This window comes from Fusarium flagelliforme (genome assembly GCF_020744385.1).
Source record: "Fusarium flagelliforme strain FIESC 12 MPI-CAGE-AA-0113 chromosome Unknown B0J16scaffold_5, whole genome shotgun sequence".
Classification (NCBI taxonomy): Eukaryota; Fungi; Ascomycota; class Sordariomycetes; order Hypocreales; family Nectriaceae; genus Fusarium; species Fusarium flagelliforme.
The window spans coordinates 1,375,524-1,400,731 of record NW_025763507.1 but is presented as its reverse complement, the minus strand read 5'-3'; the positions used below and the strand labels follow the sequence as shown (position 1 = coordinate 1,400,731).

General features: G+C 47.7%; 9 protein-coding genes across 9 annotated transcripts; 4 read left to right on the top strand and 5 right to left on the bottom strand.

The window, feature by feature from the left end:
* Positions 1 to 602: 602 nt before the first annotated feature.
* B0J16DRAFT_152559 (uncharacterized protein) lies at positions 603 to 1,931 on the top strand. The gene is made up of 3 exons (XM_046122077.1): positions 603 to 633; positions 702 to 1,048; positions 1,111 to 1,931. The coding sequence occupies exons 2-3, from the start codon at positions 918 to 920 to the stop codon at positions 1,460 to 1,462; spliced, it is 483 nt and encodes a 160-aa protein (XP_045981179.1). The 5' UTR covers positions 603 to 633; positions 702 to 917; the 3' UTR covers positions 1,463 to 1,931.
* A 166-nt stretch (positions 1,932 to 2,097) lies between these two features.
* Positions 2,098 to 5,575, bottom strand: B0J16DRAFT_415915 (P-loop containing nucleoside triphosphate hydrolase protein). The gene is made up of 5 exons (XM_046133550.1): positions 5,053 to 5,575; positions 4,946 to 4,973; positions 4,835 to 4,890; positions 4,534 to 4,783; positions 2,098 to 4,481 (listed from the first exon to the last, which is right to left on the bottom strand). Exons 1-5 carry the CDS (start codon positions 5,097 to 5,099, stop codon positions 2,400 to 2,402), a joined length of 2,463 nt encoding a protein of 820 aa, XP_045981178.1. The 5' UTR covers positions 5,100 to 5,575; the 3' UTR covers positions 2,098 to 2,399.
* Positions 5,576 to 6,616: 1,041 nt separating this feature from the next.
* On the bottom strand, positions 6,617 to 8,205 carry B0J16DRAFT_344290 (chromatin associated protein KTI12). Its single transcript, XM_046128170.1, has 2 exons — positions 7,866 to 8,205; positions 6,617 to 7,803 (listed from the first exon to the last, which is right to left on the bottom strand). The coding sequence occupies exons 1-2, from the start codon at positions 7,869 to 7,871 to the stop codon at positions 6,790 to 6,792; spliced, it is 1,020 nt and encodes a 339-aa protein (XP_045981177.1). The 5' UTR covers positions 7,872 to 8,205; the 3' UTR covers positions 6,617 to 6,789.
* Positions 8,206 to 8,579: 374 nt separating this feature from the next.
* Positions 8,580 to 9,840, top strand: B0J16DRAFT_344288 (uncharacterized protein). Its single transcript, XM_046128169.1, has one exon. It carries the CDS (start codon positions 8,955 to 8,957, stop codon positions 9,741 to 9,743), a length of 789 nt encoding a protein of 262 aa, XP_045981176.1. The 5' UTR covers positions 8,580 to 8,954; the 3' UTR covers positions 9,744 to 9,840.
* Positions 9,841 to 11,269, bottom strand: B0J16DRAFT_344285 (uncharacterized protein). The gene is made up of 3 exons (XM_046128168.1): positions 10,916 to 11,269; positions 10,689 to 10,786; positions 9,841 to 10,625 (listed from the first exon to the last, which is right to left on the bottom strand). Exons 1-3 carry the CDS (start codon positions 10,947 to 10,949, stop codon positions 10,068 to 10,070), a joined length of 690 nt encoding a protein of 229 aa, XP_045981175.1. The 5' UTR covers positions 10,950 to 11,269; the 3' UTR covers positions 9,841 to 10,067.
* Positions 11,270 to 12,268: 999 nt separating this feature from the next.
* Positions 12,269 to 13,079, bottom strand: B0J16DRAFT_344282 (uncharacterized protein). The gene has a single exon (XM_046128167.1). The coding sequence runs from the start codon at positions 12,901 to 12,903 to the stop codon at positions 12,697 to 12,699; it is 207 nt and encodes a 68-aa protein (XP_045981174.1). The 5' UTR covers positions 12,904 to 13,079; the 3' UTR covers positions 12,269 to 12,696.
* Positions 13,080 to 17,901: 4,822 nt separating this feature from the next.
* On the top strand, positions 17,902 to 18,281 carry B0J16DRAFT_344279 (uncharacterized protein). The gene has a single exon (XM_046128166.1). The coding sequence runs from the start codon at positions 17,986 to 17,988 to the stop codon at positions 18,211 to 18,213; it is 228 nt and encodes a 75-aa protein (XP_045981173.1). The 5' UTR covers positions 17,902 to 17,985; the 3' UTR covers positions 18,214 to 18,281.
* Positions 18,282 to 20,467: 2,186 nt separating this feature from the next.
* Positions 20,468 to 21,707, top strand: B0J16DRAFT_385815 (guanine nucleotide-binding protein; the record flags this gene model as incomplete). Its single annotated transcript, XM_046131526.1, has 4 exons — positions 20,468 to 20,585; positions 20,665 to 21,007; positions 21,059 to 21,615; positions 21,664 to 21,707. 4 exons carry the CDS (start codon positions 20,468 to 20,470, stop codon positions 21,705 to 21,707), a joined length of 1,062 nt encoding a protein of 353 aa, XP_045981172.1.
* Positions 21,708 to 24,080: 2,373 nt separating this feature from the next.
* Positions 24,081 to 25,089, bottom strand: B0J16DRAFT_321503 (uncharacterized protein; the record flags this gene model as incomplete). Its single annotated transcript, XM_046125641.1, has 2 exons — positions 24,081 to 24,313; positions 24,408 to 25,089. 2 exons carry the CDS (start codon positions 25,087 to 25,089, stop codon positions 24,081 to 24,083), a joined length of 915 nt encoding a protein of 304 aa, XP_045981171.1.
* Positions 25,090 to 25,208: the final 119 nt, after the last annotated feature.

Below are 25,208 nucleotides of genomic sequence, written 5' to 3'. Positions count from 1 at the left end.
ATATCTGAAAGTTATAAGAACATTCAAACAATGGTGTTGCTGTTGGAACAACAACTTGGACCGATTAATGCGCTCCAGACTGCTGGTTTGAGATAATATAACCTAAGTCCTTGGACAACAGTCGAAAAGCCAGTCTTGACGATATTAATGAGGTTCACTTTGTGATATTGAATGGGTAGTATAAATCAATAAGCTAAAGATCAGCCAGTTGATCAGCCAGCCACTGCCTGGGCTAAGAGATTGTGTCGCCAGGGTTGGGGAAAAAGCAAAACTATATTCTAGTCAGTCGAGAAGAACTACAGATACATCTTCTGAGCATCAGCAACTATTTTCTATGATCAGAAGTTTAAAATGATGGTTGTTCATGCTCTTGGAATCTCCATGCAAGCAAGTCGTCTAAGTGCCATTATTACCTACGGATATTGTCGCTGGGATTGGCTGATACTTAGGAGAATGATACCCCCAGCACAGCCACAGTCGAAAGTGGAGTCCGGGGGCTAGATCATCCACAAATCTTTCAGCCTTGCGCGCCCCGAACCTTTTCACCCCCAGCCTCAGCCTTGCTATACTACATTCTGACGATCAACTGCTATCTTCTGTGCCATTGAGTTGAGCTCTGTCGATACGATTTGGGTCAGTATATATCCCATGGTCGAAGCCCAGACCACCTTCAATGACCGCTGCTAATTGACAGAGTGCAGTCTCGTTGCTATATCACACGGACGAGAACGACGCACTGGCTTCTAGTCTGCGACTGTTGAGCTTCGAGATCGTCCACTGGAGCTTTTCGCGACAGCTCTCACAACGACATTTGCTTTGAGTACACAATTTGGTTGGAACTTCCCTGCACTCTGTTTGCCGGTCGCCGCTCGTAAGCGCTCTTACAAAGGGGCTCATCCTCTTTCTTCGCCGCCATCATGTCGAACAACTCGCCCTCAACACCCGTCAAGGTGCCCTCCAGCGCCGCAAACCACACACAGGCTACTTTGGACCAGGATCTACGCTCACAGATCAACACTGTTCTTCTACGCGACGGTCACGTTTCCAAGTATGCACCTCCCTTTACAAATCTGCATGCACCATGAGTGTCCCACTAACACCCTCTCTAAGAATACAAGATGCCCTCCTGCACGCTCTGAACTCCCACTCTACAAACTGGCCCACCACCATCCAATCGCATGCGCTCTCTCTTCTACGCTCTGGTGAGGTCGTCACCTTTCCAGCCCTTCTCAGTCGCGTCCTCGAAGATGTCCGCCACGACTCAGCCCTGAACCCTGTATCGTCGAGTTCCAACGGCACTAGCGCTAAGACCGCGACCAACGGCGACGCTCCTAAGACCAACGGTGCCACGGATGTTAAGCCCAGTCTTGCTGTTCCAGAGTCCGTGGTCGCGGAAGCTCTTCGTGTCACTAGAGAGAGCCTAGAAGCCGTTTGCGAGATCGAGGAGGAAGGATCCGCCTAGAAAGGGTGACAATACAACAACGCCGAAGAATCAGAGAAGGGGTAAAGAGAAGGACGTTCATGGCATCAAAACGATGCGCGGCGTCATATCAAATCCCAACACCACCAAGCCCGTCCCTTTACTGAAGCGGTCGGCAGGTGGCAAGGCGGATAACAACAACTCGAACAAAACCATTATTATACTACCCAGCCTACAGCCTACAATCGATACCGATACCGACAGCAAACAGTCCTGGATATGACCCAGGCTAAGCCCACAAAGATGGGCTAATTAGTGCCTCTCTTGAATAAGAAGCTAAACGTAATGCATATAACTATATTCATTCACAGATGGTGCGCAGGACGAATGATACCAAACCCGAAAACAAGCACGGCTATGAAACGAGATTACGCACGAACCAACAAATAGACTATTCTTTCGATAATGAGTTTGAGCTATGGTGTACCTTGAGACTGTGAATGATATCTGACTCAGTGACCAAAAGTATAGCTAGGGTTACAAGTGGCATTTACTTGGCATGGCCGAAGTCGTGTAATTCCATAGCAATGCAGTAAATCACTTACTGTTACAAATATGCACCGTAATACAACTTCATCATGTTTAGGGTAGCGGACAACATGTCTTTAAGTCGTGGAGTCACCGTGCATGTTGACTTAAGGCTAAGGGAATCAATTTCATCATCTATCAAAACGCAAATCTGTCTTGAGTCACACGCCGTGACAACAGTCGTATCCTCCCAATCTTCAAAAGAAAAAACCTCATGATCAGGTTACCGTTCTTCTCTCCTCTATCATTCTACCACCTTTCATTTCGATAGCAGCCAAAGGTGTCTTGGATAAATCCAGCCCACACTGATTGACCGTAAGCTAGCGCAGAGATATACGAGAGAAATTATTAGAATACAGGGGACTCATGTCCATACAGTCGTTGCTGTCCTTTAGTCATAGAGATCATCATCATTGCCAGCGTCACCGAAAGAGTTGCCGCCGTCGCCACCAGCGGCTTCGGCACCGGCCTCGGGGAACTTGAAGAAAGCGCCGGGGCCAGCGTTCTTCATCTGTTGAGCGAAAGCCTCGTATCGGCGAATCTCAACATCTGATACTGATCGGCGAGCCATCTGCATGGCCTCCTCAAAGTGAGCCTTGGTCAGCTCGGGCACAGGATCCTCAGCATCCTCATCTGTGTCCATCTCATCACCAGCGGCCTCGCGAGCCTTCTGGCGCTCGATGTCCAAAGCAATAGACTCCTTGATGGCAATCTTGACGGCACGCTGTGTGATGAAGCCAATATCGGCACCAGAGAAGCCGTGTGTCTTGGAGGCGATGTAGCCGAAGTCGATGTCCGAAGCGATAGGGGTCTTGCGGAGCTGAGCCTTGATGATGCTGAGACGACCAGGCTCATCGGGAAGGGGCACGTAAATGAGCGAGTCGAGACGGCCAGGTCGGCACAGAGCAGGGTCAAGCTGCTCAGGTCGGTTGGTGGCACCAATGACAAAGACGTTCTTCTTGGAAGTCATACCGTCCATCTCGGTCAGGAGTTGGTTAACAACACGGTCGGAAGCACCACCGGCATCACCCATGGATCCACCACGGGCCTTAGCAATAGAGTCAAGCTCGTCAAGAAAGACAACGCAAGGAGCAGCGGCACGAGCCTTGTCGAAGATGTCTCGGATGTTGCTCTCAGACTCACCAAACCACATGCTGAGGAGTTCAGGTCCCTTGACAGAGATGAAGTTGGCGGCACACTCGTTGGCGACGGCCTTAGCCAACATAGTTTTACCAGTACCAGGAGGACCAAAGAACAGCACACCTCGAGAAGGAGACATACCGAACTTGAGGTACTTCTCGGGGTGGTCCACAGGGTACTGAACGTTCTCCTTGAGATCTTGCTTGACCTCCTCGAGACCACCAATATCCTCCCAGCGAACGTTGGGAACCTCAACAACAGCGACCTCGCGGAGAGCGGAGGGGTTGGAGACGCCGAGGGCAAAGCGGAAGTTCTCCATTGTAACACCAAGGGAGTCAAGAACCTCAGCGTCGATGGTATCCTCATCAAGATCGATGAGATCCATCTTCTCACGAATCTGCTGCATGGCGGCTTCGGAGCAGAGGGCAGCAACATCGGAACCAACGTAACCGTGGGTCTCAGAAGCAATCTGCTCCAGGTCGACATCGTCGCCAAGCTTCATGTTCTTGGTGTGAATCTGAAGAATCTCGAGACGGCCGGTAGGATCAGGAATACCGATGTCAACCTCGCGATCGAAACGGCCGAATCGTCGAAGAGCAGGGTCGATAGAGTTAGGTCGGTTGGTGGCGGCCATGACAACGACGTTGGAGCGAGCCTTCATGCCGTCCATGAGGGTAAGAAGCTGAGAAACAACTCGTCGCTCGACCTCGCCGTTTGTCTTCTCACGCTTGGGAGCAATGGAGTCGATCTCGTCGATGAAGATAATGGCGGGGGAGTTCTTCTCAGCCTCCTCGAAAGCCTTTCGCAGATTCGATTCGGACTCACCGGCCATCTTCGACATGATTTCGGGGCCGTTGATAAGGAAGAAGAAAGCACCGGTCTCGTTGGCGACAGCTCGAGCCATCAGAGTCTTACCGGTACCAGGGGGTCCATAGAGCAGAACACCTCGGGGAGGCTTGATACCGATGGACTTGAAAAGTTGGGGATGTCGGAGAGGAAGCTCAACCATCTCTCGGATCTGTGCCATCTGCTTTCGGCATCCGCCGATATCGTCGTAACCAACCTCGTTGAGGTTGTTCTCCTCCTCGTCACGCTGAATAGGCTCGCCCTCGCAGTGAATGACGGTGTCTTGTGCGACAATACCGTACTCTGGGGGATCAACCTCGACAACCTTGAACTCTACTTGCCTCATACCACCGCGAACAATGAATAGATCTCCTTGGCGGACAGGTCGGTAAGCTTCTCGGAAGTAGGGGGCGAGGAAAACGTCAAATAGAGAACCGGTGATACCCTCGACGGTATCAGCGATAGGGAGAACAGCAATGCGCTTGGCCTGGATACGTGTTAGATGCTTTGCTATTGAGTGATCTCGCGATTATACTGACATATTTGATATCGGGGCAGGGGTGGATGGTGATCATGTCACCGTGCTTGACTCGCAGGTTGTGACGAACAACTCGGTTGATGCGAGCGCTACCGTCATCGAGCTCCTCGTCAGCGAGGACGATGAGAACGGTGTCCTTTCTCTTCTTGCCTCGAACCAGGACGGTGTCGCCGCGGAAGAGCTGGAGCTGGTCCATGGTGGCCTCGGAGAGGGCGATGATACTGTTGTCATCGTTGACGGCATCGGTAACCCTTGGTGATGTCAGTTATTTGCCTAGTCTTTGTACAACGCAGATTACCTACATCAACTGGTTGGGCTTCTTCTTCTTCTTGAGAATCGCGGTCGCCACATCGTCCTCCTACAGTAAGGTTAGCTATATGTTGGAAAGTCGTATGGAATCGAATGTCACGAACGTTCTTGACCTCGGCGCCGGAGGGGTCGCTGCAATTATGTTAGCCAGTCTGTTCACAGTGGAAGGTACAACTATTTTAGCTGATTCCGGGAACTGGGAATCACGTACGTCAGGTTGACCTTCTTGTGGGGGTGCTCGTCAGGCTGGGGAGCCATGGTGGTTATCTGAATGCTTCAAGCGAAGCTGATACTGGCTTGGTGATGACGAAAGGAGCGGGGGCTGTAAGAGTTGCGGAAAAGCCAAGTGATGACTTTTGAGTGTCGTATTTGGTGTTTAAATAGAAATTGGGGAGATGAGGAGGGAGAAGAGGAGAGAGTGTAAAGAAGAGTGTTGGAGTTGAGAGTTGCAAAGTAGAAGCAGAGTTGAGGTCAAAGGTTTACCTAAAGGTCGGAGGCAACGAAGGTTCGAGCTGTTCAAAGGCCACAGGGCACCTTCCCTCCGAAACGGCTGTTGACAGCGATTCACTGGCCGACCGCCACAGCTGTGGGCCAATGATATCACCGGATGCCCTGGAATCGGGGCGGAACAATGATGTTGAGACAGCTTAGCTCAGCCGGGTTGGTGGTGGGGCTCTAGGCTGGCACTATGATGCAGCACGGTTGCAAGGTGGTAGCAACAGGCACGCACAGAGTGACGACTACATAAGGTACCGAGACAAGGCAGGTGGAAGCCAGCAGAAGCTTCCATTGGGCGATTTATCAGATTCAATGCCATACATAATAAGATTTCTCTTTCACCCGCCACTTTTCTATCCGTCCTTTCACGCAGGGACAAATGGAAGTATGGAGTGTATGTTCAGTACCTAATAGTACCTTTAGTTCCTGCATGTCACACTCTAGACTATACTCTACTGTACTGTAGCATTTGACGGTCATCCATGGCGGATCAAAGGCAGATCCAATTGTTGCGCGGCCCCAGTTGCCTACTGCTGCTCCTCGACCGATAGCGTCTCAGATGACGGTGATGGATGTCAATGGGCCAGGCCAGTCTTGACTCACCCGCCGTTCGTTTTTCATTTCTGCTCCCCATTCTATTTTTTTGTAATATCTTATTAACCACTGGTTCCTTTTGCAACAAGTTACTGGATGCTTCGAGAGAAAGAGAGGCAAACAGCTTACAAACACAGCTGGCCTATCTGTGTAACTGAGATATTTCGGCAAGGTGCATGATACCAAAGGTCTAGATCCGGACCATGTTATGCTTTCACACATGCGTGGATTAACACAAGCTATACGAATAGGTATACTTCGTCTTCAACTCATCCGTGTAATTGACTGACTGATGTGCGCCTATTCTTGTATCAAGCTTGCGAGTCAGTTGATGGGGTACAACACAGTACGCAAGTCGTGACTAAGAAGTGTTACTAACTACCTAGGTAGGTAGGTATACATAATGTGCTCAAACATTACAAGCTTTGGTACAATCGCATGGAGGGTACTCCGTAACTATGTTGTTATTCAAGGTTATAACAAACATACTTCAATGAACGAGCCGTGTCAGCTGCATTACTGCCAAAACATAGAGTAAAGCTACCCTAAAAGGCATAACGCTTTGACCAATGACAAGCTCTGTTGGTTTTCAAAACTCATGGTGCAAGCAAATACTAGAGCAGGTCTTGCCTTTAAAGACTCTCAAAGATTTTCAGTTAAAGTTTGAATGGCGCATGTGATGTTGCGTGAATATGGATGTTTAATGGGTATTCGCGATATGACGTCTAGCACTATATTTTCTACCACGATTAATGAGGTCATGTTGAATATCCACCAGACGACATTCCGACAAGTTATGCCGTAGAAATACAAGCTCAAAGCGAACAGTAACTGTCGTTTTTATTAGGCAGTAGCTTCACTCGTCCTTCTCAAACGCATCATTCAGATACGTCACAAAAGTATCCCTCAACCTAGACGACTTCATGTCGCCCACGGCCTCTAATCCGATACCGCCTCTGTTCAACCCCATAAATGCCCTCCTCAACCGCTGCAATTGCGGTAGCCCAACTTTTTTCCCTGCCGGTAGATATATCGTAAGTTCATTGGAACCAGACGGTATCCGCACCTCATCAACGTTGTCGCCCTCACGCTGCGCCTCCACTATGCGCTTCACGACATCCGATGTCTCTCTGTCTAGAAGGTATAGATAGTCACCGCTTTCTTCTCTCCCGCGTTGTATAGTTGCTTGGTTTGGACGCACAACCTTACGGGCCTCGCCTGCTATTGCGTCCCAGAGGTCGGAAAAGACTTTTGTTGTTTGTGCTTCGTCGTCTTCCCAAATGAGTGTGAAGAGTGGGCTATCCCATCGGGTCATCGGGTTGGGCTCCTCGTATCGGAATACCAAGTTGTCCCAGTTATCCGGCTCGTATGGCTCTGTGGAATCGACAATCGCATCGTCGGTGTTATTCGCATCGGTTGTCGTCTCTTCGCCCCCCATGGCCTTGGTTGAATCGGTTTCCTTCTTTCGTATTCTCTCCTCGTTGGCTTCTCGTGCCTTGTCTACTGAGCATCCGATCTGCAATATGCAGCTAGGCGTGCGCACAGCTTTAGATTCGCAGTGCAGTTGATACCTCCAGCCCTTGATGTAATTCAAACCGTCCAGGATCACAATGTCCCTGTCGCTGAGCACGCGCTTAACAGCGCCGTAGATGGCAGCGCGGGCATCCTTCTCCGAGGCATTCGCAGATCGGGTATGTGCGCGGACTTTATCGGGAGACAGGTCGTAAACGGTGCGGGATATGGAGAGAGATTCATCGGAAATGAGATGCAAACGATATTTCGTGTCAACTATCCGCTTGGAGAGATAGTCATGTAGTTGTTTTGCGCGAGTTGACTTGCCAGACGTGGGCAGTCCAGAGACGATGATGAGCTTGTGGAATATGGCTGTTAGCTGGGGGGCAGTATGTAAGTGGTCGCATGACGTGGACATACAGGCATCGTCTTGGTTTAGAATGGCGACTCAAAGCACCAGCAAAGAAACAGCGTCTAGTAACAAGTGATGGGCATGTGATTTTGGAGTCTTTTTGCGGTATTGTCAAAGTATGGGATTTTAGCCCGATAGAGGGGTTGAAGTTAATTATCGATTGGAGAATTTTTGGAAAGACCCGACTCAACTCGACGTCACTGGACTGGGGTTCTTTGTGTGGGGCCTCAAGTACTGTAAATTGAATTACTGTACAGTATCTGCAAGACCCTTGAATCTGATCAACAGAGCAAAGCTTGAGTATGAGGTGAATTAATTCAAGTTACTACATCGAATTGTTTGTCGAAGAAGAGCAAGTTCAGTCCAGTCCAGTACAGTACGAATGATTGTAATCATGCACTGAGAATATAGACGGGAGAGCCGAAATGAATTGAAAGTCATTGTCCACGCGTTTAGATAAAAATGCATCTCGAAAGGATTGTTTTAATCAATTCACATATTAGTTAGGAGCCATAATCTCACCTGCATCATAAATCATCGTCATGAGAGGTTCTTCGCTCTCGTTAAAGTCGTTAGAGGCTGAGCTTCGCTCTGGACGGAACGACGGCACTCGAATCAACAGCCCTACAAGGGAAAGTAAGGTTACAGCCACTTGGAGTGGACCCTACGCTAAACCAGGTTTGGCATATCATTCGACTCTGAAGACTCGCATTCTCTCATCTCGCAAACTAAGAGGATGCACCAGGCGTCAAGGTTGATCTTGATGTTATGTTACACTTCCTAGTTGACCAAATACTCGCATCTCTTTCGGGAAAGCCACTCGAGCTTCCCATCCATACCCTTGTGGATATGGCTTGAGGCTATGATGATGCCGCTCTGTCGACCGAACGGTATTCCCTTGGTTAAGCTGAAGATGTGAGTTGGGATTGAAATGTATAAAGACACTCGTATCTCCCGAGTTGAAGTTGTATTAAAATCCAGTCATCGATCAATATCAATAGAAAATATCTCTCATCTCTACTACTCTAAAACTATTGACAACCTTCTGCTCACCACTTATACATACAACCTACCACTCAACAATACATACATACACTATGGCTCGCTCTATCGACACCCACGATGAGATCGCCATCGCTGAGATCGTTGTATACACATTCCTCCTTTTCGGCGCTCTCTTCCTCTGCAGAACCCATGGTTTCTCTCGCAACGCTGGATGGTTCTACATCTGCATCCTATCCCTCGCCCGTCTCATTGGCTCTTCCATGCTTCTCGCTACTATTCACGACCCTGACAACACAAACCTCTACATTGGCTGGATCGTCCTCAATGGTCTCGGTCTTGGTCCGTTGATTCTCATTCTCCTCGGTCTGCTTGATCGCCTCTTCAATACTATCAAGAGCCAGGGTGGCACTGGTGTTAATGCTCTCTATCAGCGTGCCGTCCACCTGCTGATGCTTGCGGCCATCATCCTCATCTCTGTTGGCGGTGCCAGCTCCAACTATACTCTTGACGGTGCTTCACCCACTATCAAGTACAGCACCGAGAGCAAAGTTGGTGTTAGCCTTATGATCGTCGTTCTTGTACTGGTAGTCGGCCAGTTCCTCCTCGCTCTTCGCAACCAATCCTATATTGTTGATGGCGAGCACCGGATTCTCATTGCAGTTGGCGCTTCTTTGCCGTTCGTTATTGTTCGACTCGCCTACACCTGCACTCTTATTCTGGGCGGTCACAAGCAGGACGTCTGGATCTATCTCGGTACTGGTATCCTCATGGAGATGATCGTGGCTATCATCTGTGAGGCGGTTGGGTTCACCCTCAACAAGGCCTCAAAGCCTGCCATCGTGCATGAAGAGGCTGGAAACAAGACCACAACCGAGGCATAAAGGGGCTGGCTTATGACACACATGTACAACTATGAAGCATATCTATGAATGTTTGAGGATATAGAGGAGCCTTTCAGTAATTAGAAACAATAATGATTTGCTATTCCAAACGCTTTCGTCTCTACCAAAATGCAGCGTCTCACATATATCATCTAAATCATCTATCTTGAACAGGATGCCTGACCAGATATAGCAGCCATATACAACAGACTGCGAAAAGTATCGGTTCTCCAAGCCCACACAATCAGGCAGGGTATAAAAACGCATCAAATAAGCAATTCAAGAAAGCGTTCCAAAACAGCAACCAGTAGGGCATTCCCAGCCTTACATGACCGTACAGCAAGCCTTCTCCAGCTTCTTGAAAATGATGGTAATGAGATCGTCGTTCTGCTCTTCCTGCTGAGGCTGGTGATGCTGGTGTCCACCGTGGTGCTGTTGTCCGCCAGGGTAACCGCCATGGCCTCCAGAGTGCGAGGGGGGAACAGGCTGTCCTCCCTGAAGGTTGATGATTATCCTTCCGGTGTTGTCTTCATCAGTCTCGTATCGTAGTCCGAGTTCCTGGCATAGCTCCTCAACCTTGGGCTTGAGCTTCTGCACACCACCAGCAGAGTGGTTTCCTTTGCCGACAATGGCGTACAGGTGTGTCTGGCCGTTGGCCTGATCGGAACGAATACGTTCCTCAAGGATTCTTTCGGCCTCCTCGACGAAAAGGCCGTGGAGATCAATTGAGTCTTCTCCTACGCGTCCAGCAGCGTTGTTCTCGCGGAAGATAAAATCGGCGGCTTGCTGGTTATAGTCGTCCATGCGCGCGGCGTGCGCTTTACCCTCGTTGGAGAGCTCCTTTGCTCCAGCGCCATCTCCATCTTCATAGGCCTGGCGCGACTGCAGGGGAGGTCAGTTATGTCCTTGACAGTTGAGGCGTTGATAGAATGTGATGTGACGTACGCGCGAGAAGCAATCGTTACGCTTCCCTGCCTCGGCTCGCGCCAAGTCTCTCAATCGATCGTACTCTTGTTCGATACTGTCGTCATCATGGGCAAAGGCTAAACGGAACCCGTTGTCAGCGTTCAACGTCGCTGAAAAGTTTGTTGCAGACAGAATTATCGCGTTCCCGCTTCCGGCGCAAACATGGAACGACCAGCTCGGTGCTACAGGTTAGAGCATTGACGTACCGCGACCGCCCAGACGTTGCATAGGAATAGACATTTTAGGGGTATTGATTGAATTCCAGCTGCTGATGTTTGTTTTACGTCCAAAAAGAAGTATATTTCTGCGCTGTTGCCCGTGGTTTTGGACTTTGTCGGTGTCTCAAATCAGGATTGAAGCTTTGGCTAACTGATGTTGTGTTGGCGATCTGCATGTGTTGGCAATAGTGGGCGCCGCCAAGGTACAGTCAGGACAGGACAGGACAGGACAGGTACTTGTGCCAAGGCAGAGCAGATCAAGCTACGGATTATTTTTCTTCACTCTAGACTACCTAGGTATAGGTAAGTACTTGATTAATGTGAGGCCTCTCTACCTCTGCCTACCTACTCTAGGTGGGTAACAGAAGAAATGTCCTCTAAGGCTTAGGCTACCAAAATAAAGTAGTCTAGATTCTCATCTAAATTAGCATAAAATGACTAAACTATTTCGTCTCTTGTGCTTATGATGGCCAATTCTTCTGACACCCTGCGGCTACTGCAGAACAGTACGTACTGGCACTCTAGAACAACCTAGACCAACACTTCTATGCGTTTACCCAGCCACCTCAGTTTCTAAGCAAGATTCTGGCCACTTGACATTCATGAATTAAGGACAAGACGAATACTGAAAAGGATTCCATTCCAAATGGGAGAAGAGGTTGACAGGAGTTGCTCAAGATGGTAGTTTAGCTGCCGTGCAATGAATATCAAGGGCCAAGGCACATGCAGGTACGGATAAGACAGCTGGACTTTTGCTCCAATTATACCAATCTCGTACAATATGTACTTCGTTGGTCGAGACTATCCTCAACTTCTATAGGCTATACTCATGCAAACCATGAGAAGCCTCCAAATACTACCGCAAACAAATATCGATTCAAGCTCCAAGCCACCCGATCCGAGGCTTGGTCACCGGAACAAACCCACCATACATAGAAGTGAATTCTATCGAGCTAATAAACGACTCCAAGTCTGTCACCAATTGACTTCTATTGTCGTCTACAGGATAAGCCTCCATTCTTGACAATGCCCCTAAGGTTGGGGAACGTTTGTTTGACGGCCTTTGCCTCGAATAACAGACCTTTAGGCTTTATCCAGGATCGCTATTCCCGAAAAACCGGTAGTTGTGTTGGTTTGGATCATGTTTGTGAGACTGGCAATAGCATTGTAGTTGGTGGAAGAAGACATATTCGGTATAGACCAAACGAAGCTTTGGGATTGGAATCCTATTCGTGAGAAATTTCAATGTTGGGCGTGTTGTTTGCTTGTAACCAAGTATCGCGGTTGGTTAGGACATTCACAGCTTCGTCCTCACTAGATCTGAGATCCAACAGACAACTCAACCGCCCCAGCCGTCTCCATTGGCGTAACCTTGTATTCTGGTAGGCAGAGAGCTGCTTCTGATCGCGTTTAGCATAATGAGAGATACGTGGATCGCACTGGATGCGAGCCCTCGTCGCTATCCGCCAGATTGTTGAGTCTAGGTTTCGGAGTTGATAGGGCAATCCAAGGGCTAGGGTAAGGACTCGGAATCCCGTAGAGAAAAGAAAGCAGGCATTTTCGAACCCTCCAATGTGTGAAGCCTAACCGCACTGTTGTAGATTCCGCTGGGGGTCTCCAGCGGAAAGCCTTCAACAAGTGTGAACGTGACGACCAACATGTCCCAAGAAAATATCACTTGATTAGATTGTCGAGAAACCGTATTGTCATTGCTCGATAGACCTGCCTTGAACGAGTATCACACTTGTGAACATGAGACAATAGATTTGCTAGGAGAACATTACCAGTACAATAGTATGAGCATATTGCAAGAGAAGAACAGTAAATCTGCATCCTATGAATGTAACATGTCCGTCAAGTAATGATGCCATCAGTATAGAGTACCATAGTGCCAAAACTCCACAGATGATATGCAGGTCAACAGCAGATCGAAATCGGAACGAGCTCGCCATGTGGTCACCCTGGGCATGTTTCATTCGAGAAAAGGTAGAGTCTACGGATACGGATACCTAGAAAACAAAACATTGACTCCACTCAATTAGATGACTTTTGTTCACCCTCAAGATTGAGTGGCTTTGGTCGTTGTGAAATTACTTTATTTATCGTGAAATTTGGGGTCCGAGGGCTTCCGCTACTAGCAAGGGTTGGAATGGGTACGCTTCTGGTTGATATGATACCGAATGGACTAGTATTAAACGGATACCTCTCCTCTAGCAAACGGGTTGCGGATACCCGCAGCAACTATGATACTTGATCGATGTACAGATATCATATGTAGGTATATTGGCCACATTGAACGCAGCAAACTGTCCAGAAAATAGATGATGATCGTCACTCGTATGGTTTTCAGTTTTCGAACTATCAAAACCGACAACCCGGGAGCTTGGAACAAGGATAGGTAGAGCAATGAGGATCTGAGGCCAGGATCTTAGCGAAAGAACCGCTGCTTGTGTATAGAAACCAGATATCTGTAGTTCATAGATGCATCGGAGACGAAACAGATGGAGACGTGTCTATCGACTTTGGCCAGCAAAGTCCCGCATATCTGAGTGACCAATATCCTGGTTTCAAGTACATCCATGTGATCGCAGAATTACTGTACAGTAAGGTGCTGGAGAGGCCCGGATCGCCAAATCGCCATCATCATCCATCCATGCGTCCGCCAAAACGCCAAAATAAATCGAAATCCAATGGCGTAATCAAAAGGCCCAACACCTGCCAATTACGATGTCAACTTTAGTAGGGGAGATGGTTGTGGCGTTGGTTTGCTGGGTTCGCGACTCGTTCTGGTCGTCAAGGGGCCAATGAGCACTTGGTCCTTCGTCCTTGACTCAGTCACGACGAGGTTGCCGACAAGCTTCTGATTAGTAGTATATACTCTGAACAGTACTGTATCCGTAAGGGAAGGTAGGGGTCAACATGAACGGTAAAGCTTAACCGAGCGACTGGCTATCCGCAATCTGGGTACAGTCAATACAGCAAATACAGAGGCAGCCTCCAAAAGTCCTTGCCAACGCTAAAATTTTAAAAGTAGGGTAATAGCTAGGGTACTTTATTAACTAAGGGATAATCCCTACCTTCTAAGTACTTATTCCCTCCTTTACAGTTAATAATTTTCCTAATATACGCTAGCAGCCTCTCTATCTACACCTATATCTTTTATTAAGGAAGATTATTCTACACTACCTCTTACCTATAAATAGCTTTACTTCTATTCTTTAAGGTACCTTTTCTTATTATTATTCTCTTTATCTACAGCTAAGTAAGCTCTATAGTATTTAAATCTAGCAAATTTAAACACTAAAGAAGTTACTAAATACCCTAAAGATTATATATAGCCTACTATATATAGTATTTATAAGCAAAAGCCTAATCTTCCTATACAATAGTATCTAGTCTTTTCTTTATATATTCCTTTGCAAAAGGAAGTAATTTTAATAGCAATATCTTATACTAATACCTCTACTAGTTAATCCTTCCCTTCTTTTCCTCTTAAATAAGCTTACTAGTATTCTTATTCTATTACTATATAGGCTTCTTACCTAGTAAGTTATAAAGACTTAGTTTTCTTATACTATTCTTAATTTCCTACTTTTCCTTTATAACTAGCTTAAGAGCTATATTTATTATATCTATTATAATAGTAGCTTTCTTCTTTTCCTTAGAAATCTTTAAAGTCTAGTAATAATAAAGACCCTTTTTATTATATAAAAAGGTAGCTTAAAATATAAACTTACTAAAACCTTTCTATCTCTTACAAATATAGCTTCTTAAGAACTATTTATCTAGCTTCCTCTAAATCTAATATCTACTATACTAATACAGTAAGATAATAGAAGTCTTATCTAACTAAATTACAGCTTTCTAATCCTCTAAAGTCTAGTCTTTATAAGCAAAATACTATTCTAAGTATTTCTTATATATCTAAGCAGTTAGTCTAGGCTTCCTAGTTAGCTTAGTTTTCCTATATCCTATAGCCTTAAGGATCTATCTTACTATAGATATTAAGATCTCTAATCCCTATAAGCTAAGTTCCCTAGAGATATTAATAGTAGTTTTTTCCTTACTAAATTAATCCCAGCTAACCTATATAATAACTAGGTCTTAGTTTTCCCCTATTTACTTAGTTAGGTAACCTAACTGCAGAGTATCTTTAAGATACTTATTAACTAAATAAAGCAATACTTTATTAGGCTTAAAGCCTTACTTTATTACCTTAGCGTATATACTATTAATTATATAGACTAAGAGTTCTATTATACTATAGATCTTAGCAGTAGTCTTACTACTACTAGCAAAGGATTTTAATATTACTACTAATACCTATATTACAATATCTATATAATATACTATTTTAGCTAATATTAAAGGAATAAGAAATAACAGTAAAATCACTTATAGCAAGATCGTATACAAATTTATATATATAGCCCCTGCAAGGGCTTGCAGGGATTAATGCTAATCGCTCTTGGCAGGCAAGGACTTTTAGAGGCTACCTCTGTACCCTGAGTGAGATTGTGTTTCGGCTTGCTGATCGTGATAGCTAGGTCGGCCAAAACTGCAAGCGACGGAAGCCATGGAAGCAGGGTGGAAGCTTCTAAATTAAAGACAAGTCACAGCACACACCCATCACTGGTCACTGTCAGGCCTCTTCAAGATCCAGGATGATAACGGCAATGGCATGTGCTTTGCGTTTAGCTTCTGGATCTTGAGCATTTCGTTGATGATCGACAATACTGCGTAGTCAAAACTCAAGAATTGGCACCAGACTAGTGGTAGATCTGATGATGGAGCCGAGAAGCATTGTAAATACGTGAATGTGTTCGAGCGCAATGCAATGTATCCGTACGATCGAATCCTTCGTCACCAACAACTGTTCGACCGTTGAACCGATTTGTAGTGTAGTCAAGGTAACGACGTTACGGAGAAAAGAATCAAGTCCGAATATACACAGGGACGCAGGCTGTGCCGCAAATAAAGTGCGTGGTACAATGCCATGCGGGTGTAGCATGTTCTTGTTCCTGTTGCCAGCCGCAGTAACGAGTCGTTCCCGACGGTATTTGCGCTGCGTGTAGTTAGACTTCTGGGAACGCTAGCAAGTGTCAGAGCGCGGGCAGTCTTGAACAGAACAAGACTGCAGTTCGTGTCGAACCGTTCCGGTGGAAGGGGGAAAAGCAACGGAACAGGGATTACGGCACAGGCAACTCTTTCTAGATGGCTTCTACAACCGCGCCATAATCTTCTCTTCCGCACAGAACCGCTACAGTGCTGGGTTGGTGACTGGAAAGACCCCTGGTACTTCTCGGGCGATCCCCCTTTCGTAGTGCCTGCGACGACCCTGACCAGAGACCCAGAAACTAGGAAGATCCCAGTCAGGAGACAAGGAGCTCGACGGTATTAAGTGGTCCAGGTGGAGCAGATAATAACAACTGCTTCAAGCTAGCGATTCTGTACATCATCAAAACGATCATGAGCGAACAGGATGATTTGAGTTCGGCTGACTTCAAAGAGTGCACAGAGAACAGAGCGGCACTGCAGTGCGGAGAATATGGATACTCAGTTACCGTAGGACACGGCAGACAGAAAATCGGAGGCGGACGATAATAGCATAAGGCCGATTCGATTCGTTTGAGCGGGACGGTAAGCGCCTCGATGCAGTGAGCCGACCCTTATCTCGTTCGTGCTGCGTTCAAACTTGAACTCGAGGAGTAATAATGGAGCAGAATAATTGAGGACGATATAATAAGTGGAGTGTATATCAATGCTATAAACAGGCAATTGGAACGTATAGCAAGCAGCGAAGGTAGCCGGAGAACCGAGGATGAAACATCTATTTCTTTAGTCTCATACTGTCGATGTTTGTTGATACAGCTCTTGTAAGTCAATTGACCAACCATCCATTAATGTTGACCTGGTACAGTGTTGCAGATATTACATCGACGGTGGGCCAATCGCAAATCAAACACCAGACTCCTGACAGTAGGACAGTTGCAGGAATATTCGCGGATAGTTATAGCTTCAGTGTACTTATAGTGATGCGGTGCCTGGGAACGACCGGTAAACTTGTGAAGGTGAAAATCGTCGTTTCGAACCAAGTTCCTGCGTTGAGTTGAGCTGAGTGATAGGCCATGGATGCTGCAGGTTAAATGAAACTCGGATCCGAGCCGAAATGATCAAAGAAGTTTGAGTTGACTTCACTAGTGGGCATCCATTTCAGAGTCAGAGTCGGAATCCCGCTGTTAACCAGGTCGTGGTCCTGTATGAAAGATGTTTCAAGCTGACTGCGCAACAGAGCGATGCTTCATTAATGCCATGCAGCGGCTCATCTCTCTTTCAAACCAACCAACAAACGGCCATCGGAGCGCAGCGTCATTGGGTAATCGTCTCGCCGTGCATCAAAGAGCTGTAACAAATGTAACTCCACAGTTCTTAAACTGCCCCCTATTTGTAGATCGAGTGCTTCTCCGTACAGTACAGTGCAGTTCCACAGGTGACTCTCTCAATAAACACCTACCATGTACTATGTATCCTGTGGCCAGCCATTCAATTGTCGGCTCCCTGGCAGCAGCATAGGTATAGGCTATTATCATCCCGCCCGCGTGACATGTTGGTTGAAATCGAACTTTCAAAAAAAGCAATCATCATCTCGTCGTCCACAAGTCGGCTTTTGCTTGTGCTTTGCTTTTTGCAAGTAAGACGTTGGCAACTTTCCAAGACATTGGTTGAACGTATCTCTCTTCTCTTCTCTTCTTGGATCGTTCGACCGCCTGTGGTTTGGCTTTCATGATCATCCCGTCCGGCAGGGACGCTATACCCCAGAAGGCCATGCCATATCTGATCCAACTGGGAACGCCAACTATGACCCACCAGGCTCCGAAAGGCTAATCAAGTCGTTCGTTCTGCAAGCGGATGGGACGAAACATCGAGCATCAGGGCAGGTCTGGTTTCTTGTTTGATTAATTAGCGGATGCTTTTCCAATTGCGCAAAAGCGCGTCTCCAACTAGGTAGTCTAACCTTTTGAGACGCCTTCGTTAATGCCCGCTCGTCGTCTGAAGCCATGTTACGGTACCATACAGTAGCATTGCCATGGATGCCCTCATGGGTGTTAATGTTATCCACAGCCAAGCAAATGGCACCATTTCTCCACTTGACCTCACCTGGCCTGGATCTGGCTGGACCTGGACCTAGTCTTGTTGATTTGGTATTGAGTTGGTCCCTGGGAGGGTTCGCTTGTGCTTGCTTAGACATGGCTGCTCGCAGAGACAATGAGTTTCCCTTGCCTTGAGTCTTGAGAGATGGATGTGAAAAGGCGCGGCTCTCTGCAGCTTCCTGCTGCCCGCCCTGCAGCGCTGTCATGGCAGATGCAAGGATGATCACTGTGCATTCAAGCGCAGCGCAGTACAGGGCTTTCGCATCAGCAACCAGCGTGTGAAAGATCCGCTGGGCAACCAATGGATCGACCACCTATCGACATGGGGAGAGTCTTTTTCTCTTCCAAGCGATTGATATAGTCAGTACTGAAGTGGGGGACGCTCCGAGCTCAAGGCTGCGCTGGGGAATTGCACACTGTATACTTGGATGCGAGCAGCAGTTGGTGTACTTAATTGAGCACTGAGTCACCGCGACCAGGTACCGTGTTGTGCAGCCCAGATCAGGCCTTTTAGCGGATCGTTGTTCCCATTTTCAGTTGCTCTGCCTCTGAGTTGCGCTGCTGGAAATGGGAATTGAGCAGTACTTCGTTGTACAAAAAGAGAAGAGAAGAGAGGGTCCGTCCCTGAAGCCCGCTTTGATACTCTCCAGGATGATTCTGTAAGGTAAGGATGGATCGGTTGCAGGCCGGGGTCCCCAAACTACATGACCTCTAGCTCAGGTACAGTGCAGGTGAAGTACCGCAGCTTCTACTCTTTTGGAAGGCGCGACGGCTGTCTGCTTTTCGGGGAAGTCAGGACACAGATGCGCTGAGCTTTAGAAGGTCAACTCATTGTAAAAATCAATTGTCAGGTACGAGATCCATCCGCAGTGGTCAGACTTGAAAGAGGTAGATCTGTACAATGTACGGATACTAAGGTACAGTACAGTCCCTGTTCGGGTAATGAATGAACAAGATTCATGGATCCCGTCCCAATGCAAATAAATGAAAGCGTCCGGGACTAGAGCGGTAGCAGCAGAAAGGACCCTGCTAACCAAGTCTAGTAGGTAAGGTTTATCACAGAGATACTTGATCGAACGCCGCGATCTGCACCAGACCAGTCGGTACCTTTTTCTTGGCTAGTATCCATCATTCATTTCATTTCATCTCTTTTTCTTTTTCTCTTCGTTCTTTGGCTTCTAGCAGTTCCAGTTCCAGTTCCCATCTAGCTGGCTCATGCACACCTAACCAATCAACGATTGTCTTCTGGTGACGGTGTCGCCGACCACCCATTGTGATTCTCATTCCCATTGCCCATTCGCATCGAACCCTACTCAACTCGCCTTGTCTCATCTTTCTTCTAACGTAACTACGGCTTCCTTCCCTCTCCTTTTCTTAATTCCCTCTTGCTCTCTCTGCTGTACTGCCCTGTGTCTATTCATTCACTCCCCTTCCGGCTTTTGGGTCTAGGGTCTAACCACTACTATTTTACCATCAACGCCTATGATATCCTAATTCATCCAAATATCCGCCTTCGCCATCGCCTTCTGTTGTCCTTTGCCTCTCCCATCCGCGCATTGTCGTCACCAGTAAAAGATTAATCTGGCACGGTTATTTCTTGTCGACAATTGATAAACGTCGCCGCCACTATCTCTCTCAAGAACTATCACGTATCGCGATATCGATTGTCATTGGTGAGTTGATGTCTACATTTCAGTTCCTTCATTGAATCAAATTCAAATTGTATGGGCTTCTTCATCTTCTTGATTTACCCTTCACAACATCAGTTCATCAATCAGTCCCGGAACATCAGAGAGTGAGTGATGCCCTGCCATGGCTCTCAGACACGCCCCCCAGTCTCCACCAACCCCCCCGGGCGACCTAAAATGTCCCTAGTCTAGGGCCCCCCTCACCCCCTGGGCCAGGGGAGGCGCGAGAGATTCCGCCCTGGGCTGGGCCTTTTTGGCCTGGCGCTGGCGCTGGATGCTCTGCTCTACTCTGCTCTGGTCTTTGTTGGCACGACTCGTGTGTCGTGCCCCAAATTGCAGCCTCCTCCCCCCAGTTACCACGCTACGCCCAAAGCTGCATCTGCATCTCCTTTTCTCTTCTTCACTCCACCTTACCTCAACCTTACATCGCCTTCGCTTTGTCTCGCTTCTTTTTCCATCTCATCTCTTTTCTCTTCTCTATACCTTGACAAGTCGGAAGTGTTTTCGCTCCGCCAGAATCAGTCATTCGTTCTTCTCGTCACGACCTGCGAGCATTGTTAATAACTAACGTCGACGGCTCTAGCCCAGACTATTCATATTGCGCCCACGACGACACTGTAAACATCACGTCGTCCGCCCTGCTTAATCGGTTTCAGCATTTCTTTTTCGTCCTTTCGAAGTAAAGGCAAACTACCGTCACAATGGGCTGCGGAATGAGCACAGAGGAGAAGGAGGGCAAGGCCCGCAACGAGGAGATTGAGAACCAGCTCAAGCGCGACAAGATGATGCAGCGAAATGAGATCAAGATGCTGCTGCTCGGTATGTTCGACCCAGCTCGGGCGCTCGCGCGACTCGCCAACGAACGGTGTCGCGACAGTCTTCTAACGTATTCTTCTAGGTGCCGGTGAATCCGGAAAGTCGACTATTCTCAAGCAGATGAAGCTGATCCACGAGGGTGGTTACTCACGCGATGAGCGGGAATCCTTCAAGGAAATCATCTTCAGCAACACTGTTCAATCAATGCGCGTTATCCTTGAGGCTATGGAGTCTCTTGAGCTTCCTCTCGAGGATCAGCGCATGGAGTACCACGTCCAGACCATCTTCATGCAACCAGCTCAGATTGAAGGCGATGTCCTTCCTCCCGAAGTTGGTAGTGCCATTGAGGCTTTGTGGAAGGACCGTGGTGTGCAAGAGTGTTTCAAGCGATCCCGTGAATACCAGCTTAACGACTCCGCTCGATAGTACGTCCAGCTGACGGATTTGTTTGTTTTCCTATAACTGACTATGACTAGCTACTTCGACAACATTGCACGTATCGCTGCACCTGATTACATGCCCAACGACCAGGACGTCCTTCGATCTCGTGTCAAGACTACTGGTATCACCGAGACCACTTTCATTATCGGCGACCTCACATATCGAATGTTCGACGTCGGTGGTCAAAGATCCGAGCGAAAGAAGTGGATTCACTGTTTCGAGAACGTCACCACCATCCTCTTCTTGGTCGCCATCTCCGAATACGATCAGCTCCTCTTCGAAGATGAGACCGTCAACCGAATGCAGGAGGCTCTTACTCTCTTCGACTCCATCTGCAATTCAAGGTGGTTCATCAAGACATCGATCATTCTGTTCCTTAACAAGATCGATCGATTCAAGGAGAAGCTGCCTGTCAGCCCCATGAAGAACTACTTCCCCGACTACGAGGGTGGTGACGACTACGCCGCGGCTTGCGATTACATCCTTAACCGCTTCGTCAGCTTGAACCAACACGAGACTAAGCAGATCTACACCCATTTCACCTGCGCAACCGATACCACTCAGATCCGCTTCGTTATGGCGGCTGTCAACGGTAAGTATTCCTTGAATTGACAATGCATACATTTCTAACATTATTCAGATATCATTATCCAAGAGAACCTTCGTCTCTGTGGTCTTATCTAAATGATTTAATTTTCTTGCTGTCACTAAAAACACGAATACCCTCGATCTTAATTACGACACTGCTTAGATGGGCCACGGGGAAATGGCTCACGATTTTTTCTTGTACTCGTCATACCAAGGGAGCGAAGGCACGGTGTTAACTGCGCGACTCCTTTGGTCGACGTCGGCTACCGATGGTCCGGTTCATCCAATTCGCCAGATATACTGACAGTTTTGGCTGCGCCCAGGTCGACCTTGGTTCCGTTTCTTTGTAAGGATTTTGCCGGCTGATGGATGGGAGTTGCCTTGTATCACAAAAACGTCTTTTTAAAGGGAGAAGATTTTTAAGACCAGTGAACCAGATGATGGGCCGCGAAGGCCAGTGGTCACGGCCGCCCGCGACGTCGGGGAGATATGATTTGCCCGTCCAAGAGCGTGATGGATGAGGCTGAAAGAAAGGTTCATTATTTGCATCTAAACAGTACGGGCGACAGGAGGATGGAAGGTGGTCATCTATTTTGTTTAATTACGAAACTCTTTTCCTATCATGCGTTCATTGTTCGTTCCTCTCTGCCCGCGTTGCCTTAGCATTGTTTATACGTCCACTCATGGTGTTTTTACGCTTAATTCTCAGACAATCAAGTATCCATATGAACCGTAATGCACCCATCGGATTTTACGCGCCTCTGATCTTTCTGGAAGCCCCGCCGCCTCAGAAGGAACTTCGTACTGTACCGTACACGTCGAGACTGGTGCCTTTGTCGCTCTTGCTTTGGCTCACATTTCTCTTCTCTCTTTTCTGGTGTCGGCTCTTGGCGTTGCCATACGCCCGTTTTTGTAAAGATCCAGGATTTGTCAACGCGCGCTACTCCAGCACGTTTCTCAACGGGGACAGATCCGGGTGGATCGACGGGATCCGCTGTCTCTGGGGATGAGACACGCATGCATGCATCTGATCTCTGTTAGACATGTTGAGCAACGTACATCATAATACCGTCCATGAAGTACAGTCATGTGATGTTGATTTACTTGAGGAGTTAGAAAGGGATGGTGATTTGAGACATCTCTAAAATAGTCCTGGTTATCAGTTACGTCGACATCACCGCAGTTTCAGTCACGCTAGTTCACGTTCCCAATGTCGTTATATCTCTCGATTCACACTTCTATACAGGTCCCGATTCTGTCTGAACTATTTGACATGGTGGTACTTTGTCTCCAGACTTTGCTCTATTGGTAGGATATTCCAGAGCTTCACTGTAGCTATCATAAGAACGAACAAGTCAACCGCAATAGTCCTACACCAGCCTAACTCAAAAGCCGGGCACCTCACTTCCAAAAGAGCTTGTCTCAATCTATCCATTCTTCAGAGAAAGATAGTACTGCCTGATGACTCATCCATCAACGCCGTCACTCTCGGTATGGATGCATGTTGATGCAAGAGAGTATGTTGCGACTTCCCGTTCTTTCAAAGTACGGTGGGGGCTGTCGGATACAGCATGATATGTCGTTACTCTTCTCGCTATGCACAACTGTACATAACAGCACTCGCAAAGAGATGAGTCGTCGGTACAGACAGAAATGACAATGGCTGTTGATACGATTTCCGGATAAACCCAATCTGGTGTGATAAAGAAAAGAAAAGAAATCTCGCAAAAGGAAATGGTAGGACCTGCTGATACTGATACACTGTTTGAGACCAGTGATTGCGAATAGACGGTGTACAATTTTCTCATCCAGCTGTCGATGAGCTATGTTTCCAAACCATAAACTCAGGTCGTGATTCGGAAAAAAGGAGCAGCAATGCTCATATGAGGTCTGATACTGAACTATGCAGGTTCTGGATGTCCAAGCATTGAGTTGGTATATAAATGAGCTAACAGATTATGCTCAGTTAGTGGACTGTTGTAGAACAGGACTCCATGGTGAGACATACCGCTTCGTCTTCTCTGACCTTTTCTGAATGCTTTTGTTTCTGCATCCTCTGTTCTCTGCCACCGGGTTGCTTCATTTAACCTTCGCTTAAATTCGACCAAGGGCCAAGCGTCGAGCGCAAATCAATATCTGACCGGTACCCCATGCGACAACCCTAGAAAGGGCGCCCACTCAGTCAAGGTAGCAGCAACGTGGTAAGATGGATCAGTTCTCCTGGCTTTCGTTGAAGTCAGTCTCTTCGACAGTTCCCTCTGAGGGAGTACCCTGAGTATACGATTCGGCGCGTTGGGCGATCATAGCTTGTCCCGCAGAGGTTTGGACAAAGCTCTGGAATTCCCCAATACGGGCTCCGAGCTCGAGAGCGGTACTCTCGATTCGACGGAGAAGTCTGTCTAGCTCATTCCCAGAAATACCAATGGTTATGGATGAGTTGAGCATGGAGCGAGTTAGGCTGGGCAACCCCTAGTTGCCTGGGTCCACGCTGAGACTGTGCAGGTCCACGAGAGGTGCATGCTGCTGAGCAAACGAATTCTGGTTGACGTGGGCAGAACCGCCAATGTAGGCAGAAGTGTTGACCGCGGAACCGTCCTGTGGCGAGGGAAGCATGCGAGGAGGTTGCGTGTACAGTGAAGGCATTCCCAAAGACTCCGGCATGTAGACAGGGGATGGGGCGAACATGGTACTCTGGTTAACCTCTACATTACTTGTTAGTGTCGCTCTTCGTTATATTTTGATTATGGCGCCAGGGGGCAGAAAGTCAGTGGCACTCCATTGGAAAAGTGAACTTACCATGAAAAGTACAGCGAGAGCCGCTGGCGTTGTACCAACAGTTGGTGCAGCTGCCACACATCTGACCATCATAGATGATACACTCATGCCATGGCCCATGACCTTTTGCGCAGTTCTTGCAAGATCGATGGACAGGGACACCAGTGAGATGGGCAAGGAAAGCCTCAACGTTGCTACGTCGGTCCATGTTGAGATGCGTCTCGGGACGACGCTGTCGGACGGGTCGAAGGGCACGCTCATTGCAGAGTCTTCTAGAAAGAGCGCTGTCGGTGTTGAGTTCGTTACCATACATGCTGTTGGCAATTTCACCAGCCGTTTCATACTGGTTACTGCCCGGTACAAGTCGATAGGTCCAGCCGGGTGGTGCTTCTCCAGCAACCGTATGAGAAGCCGGGGTCAATGAGCTCGTTCCAGCAGGCTCAAGGGCGGGGCTCTCGCTGTTAGCGGAACCATTGGAGGATTGGCTGCTCATGGTAGATGGGCTATCCCCAGAGCCACTGGGGGGCTGACTGCCAGTAACTGGCTGAGAGTCTTGGGGGTGCTCATCATTAGGGTCCTCGACATCCTGAGCCTCTTTAACTCGACGAGCTGGCTCGGAGTTCTTGATGCGTTGGGAAGAGCGAGTTCCCATAGGATTCTTTCGAGCGGGCTCAGCCTTAGCCTTAGCCTTAGTCTTAGGCATCGCGATGATTTTATCGAAGAAAGAAGTAAAGAAAATAGATTGTTTTCCTCTCTCTTTAGAGACCTTGAGGTTGATGATATAAAAAGGTTGGCTTATACAAAAGCTTTTAGAAGATGAAC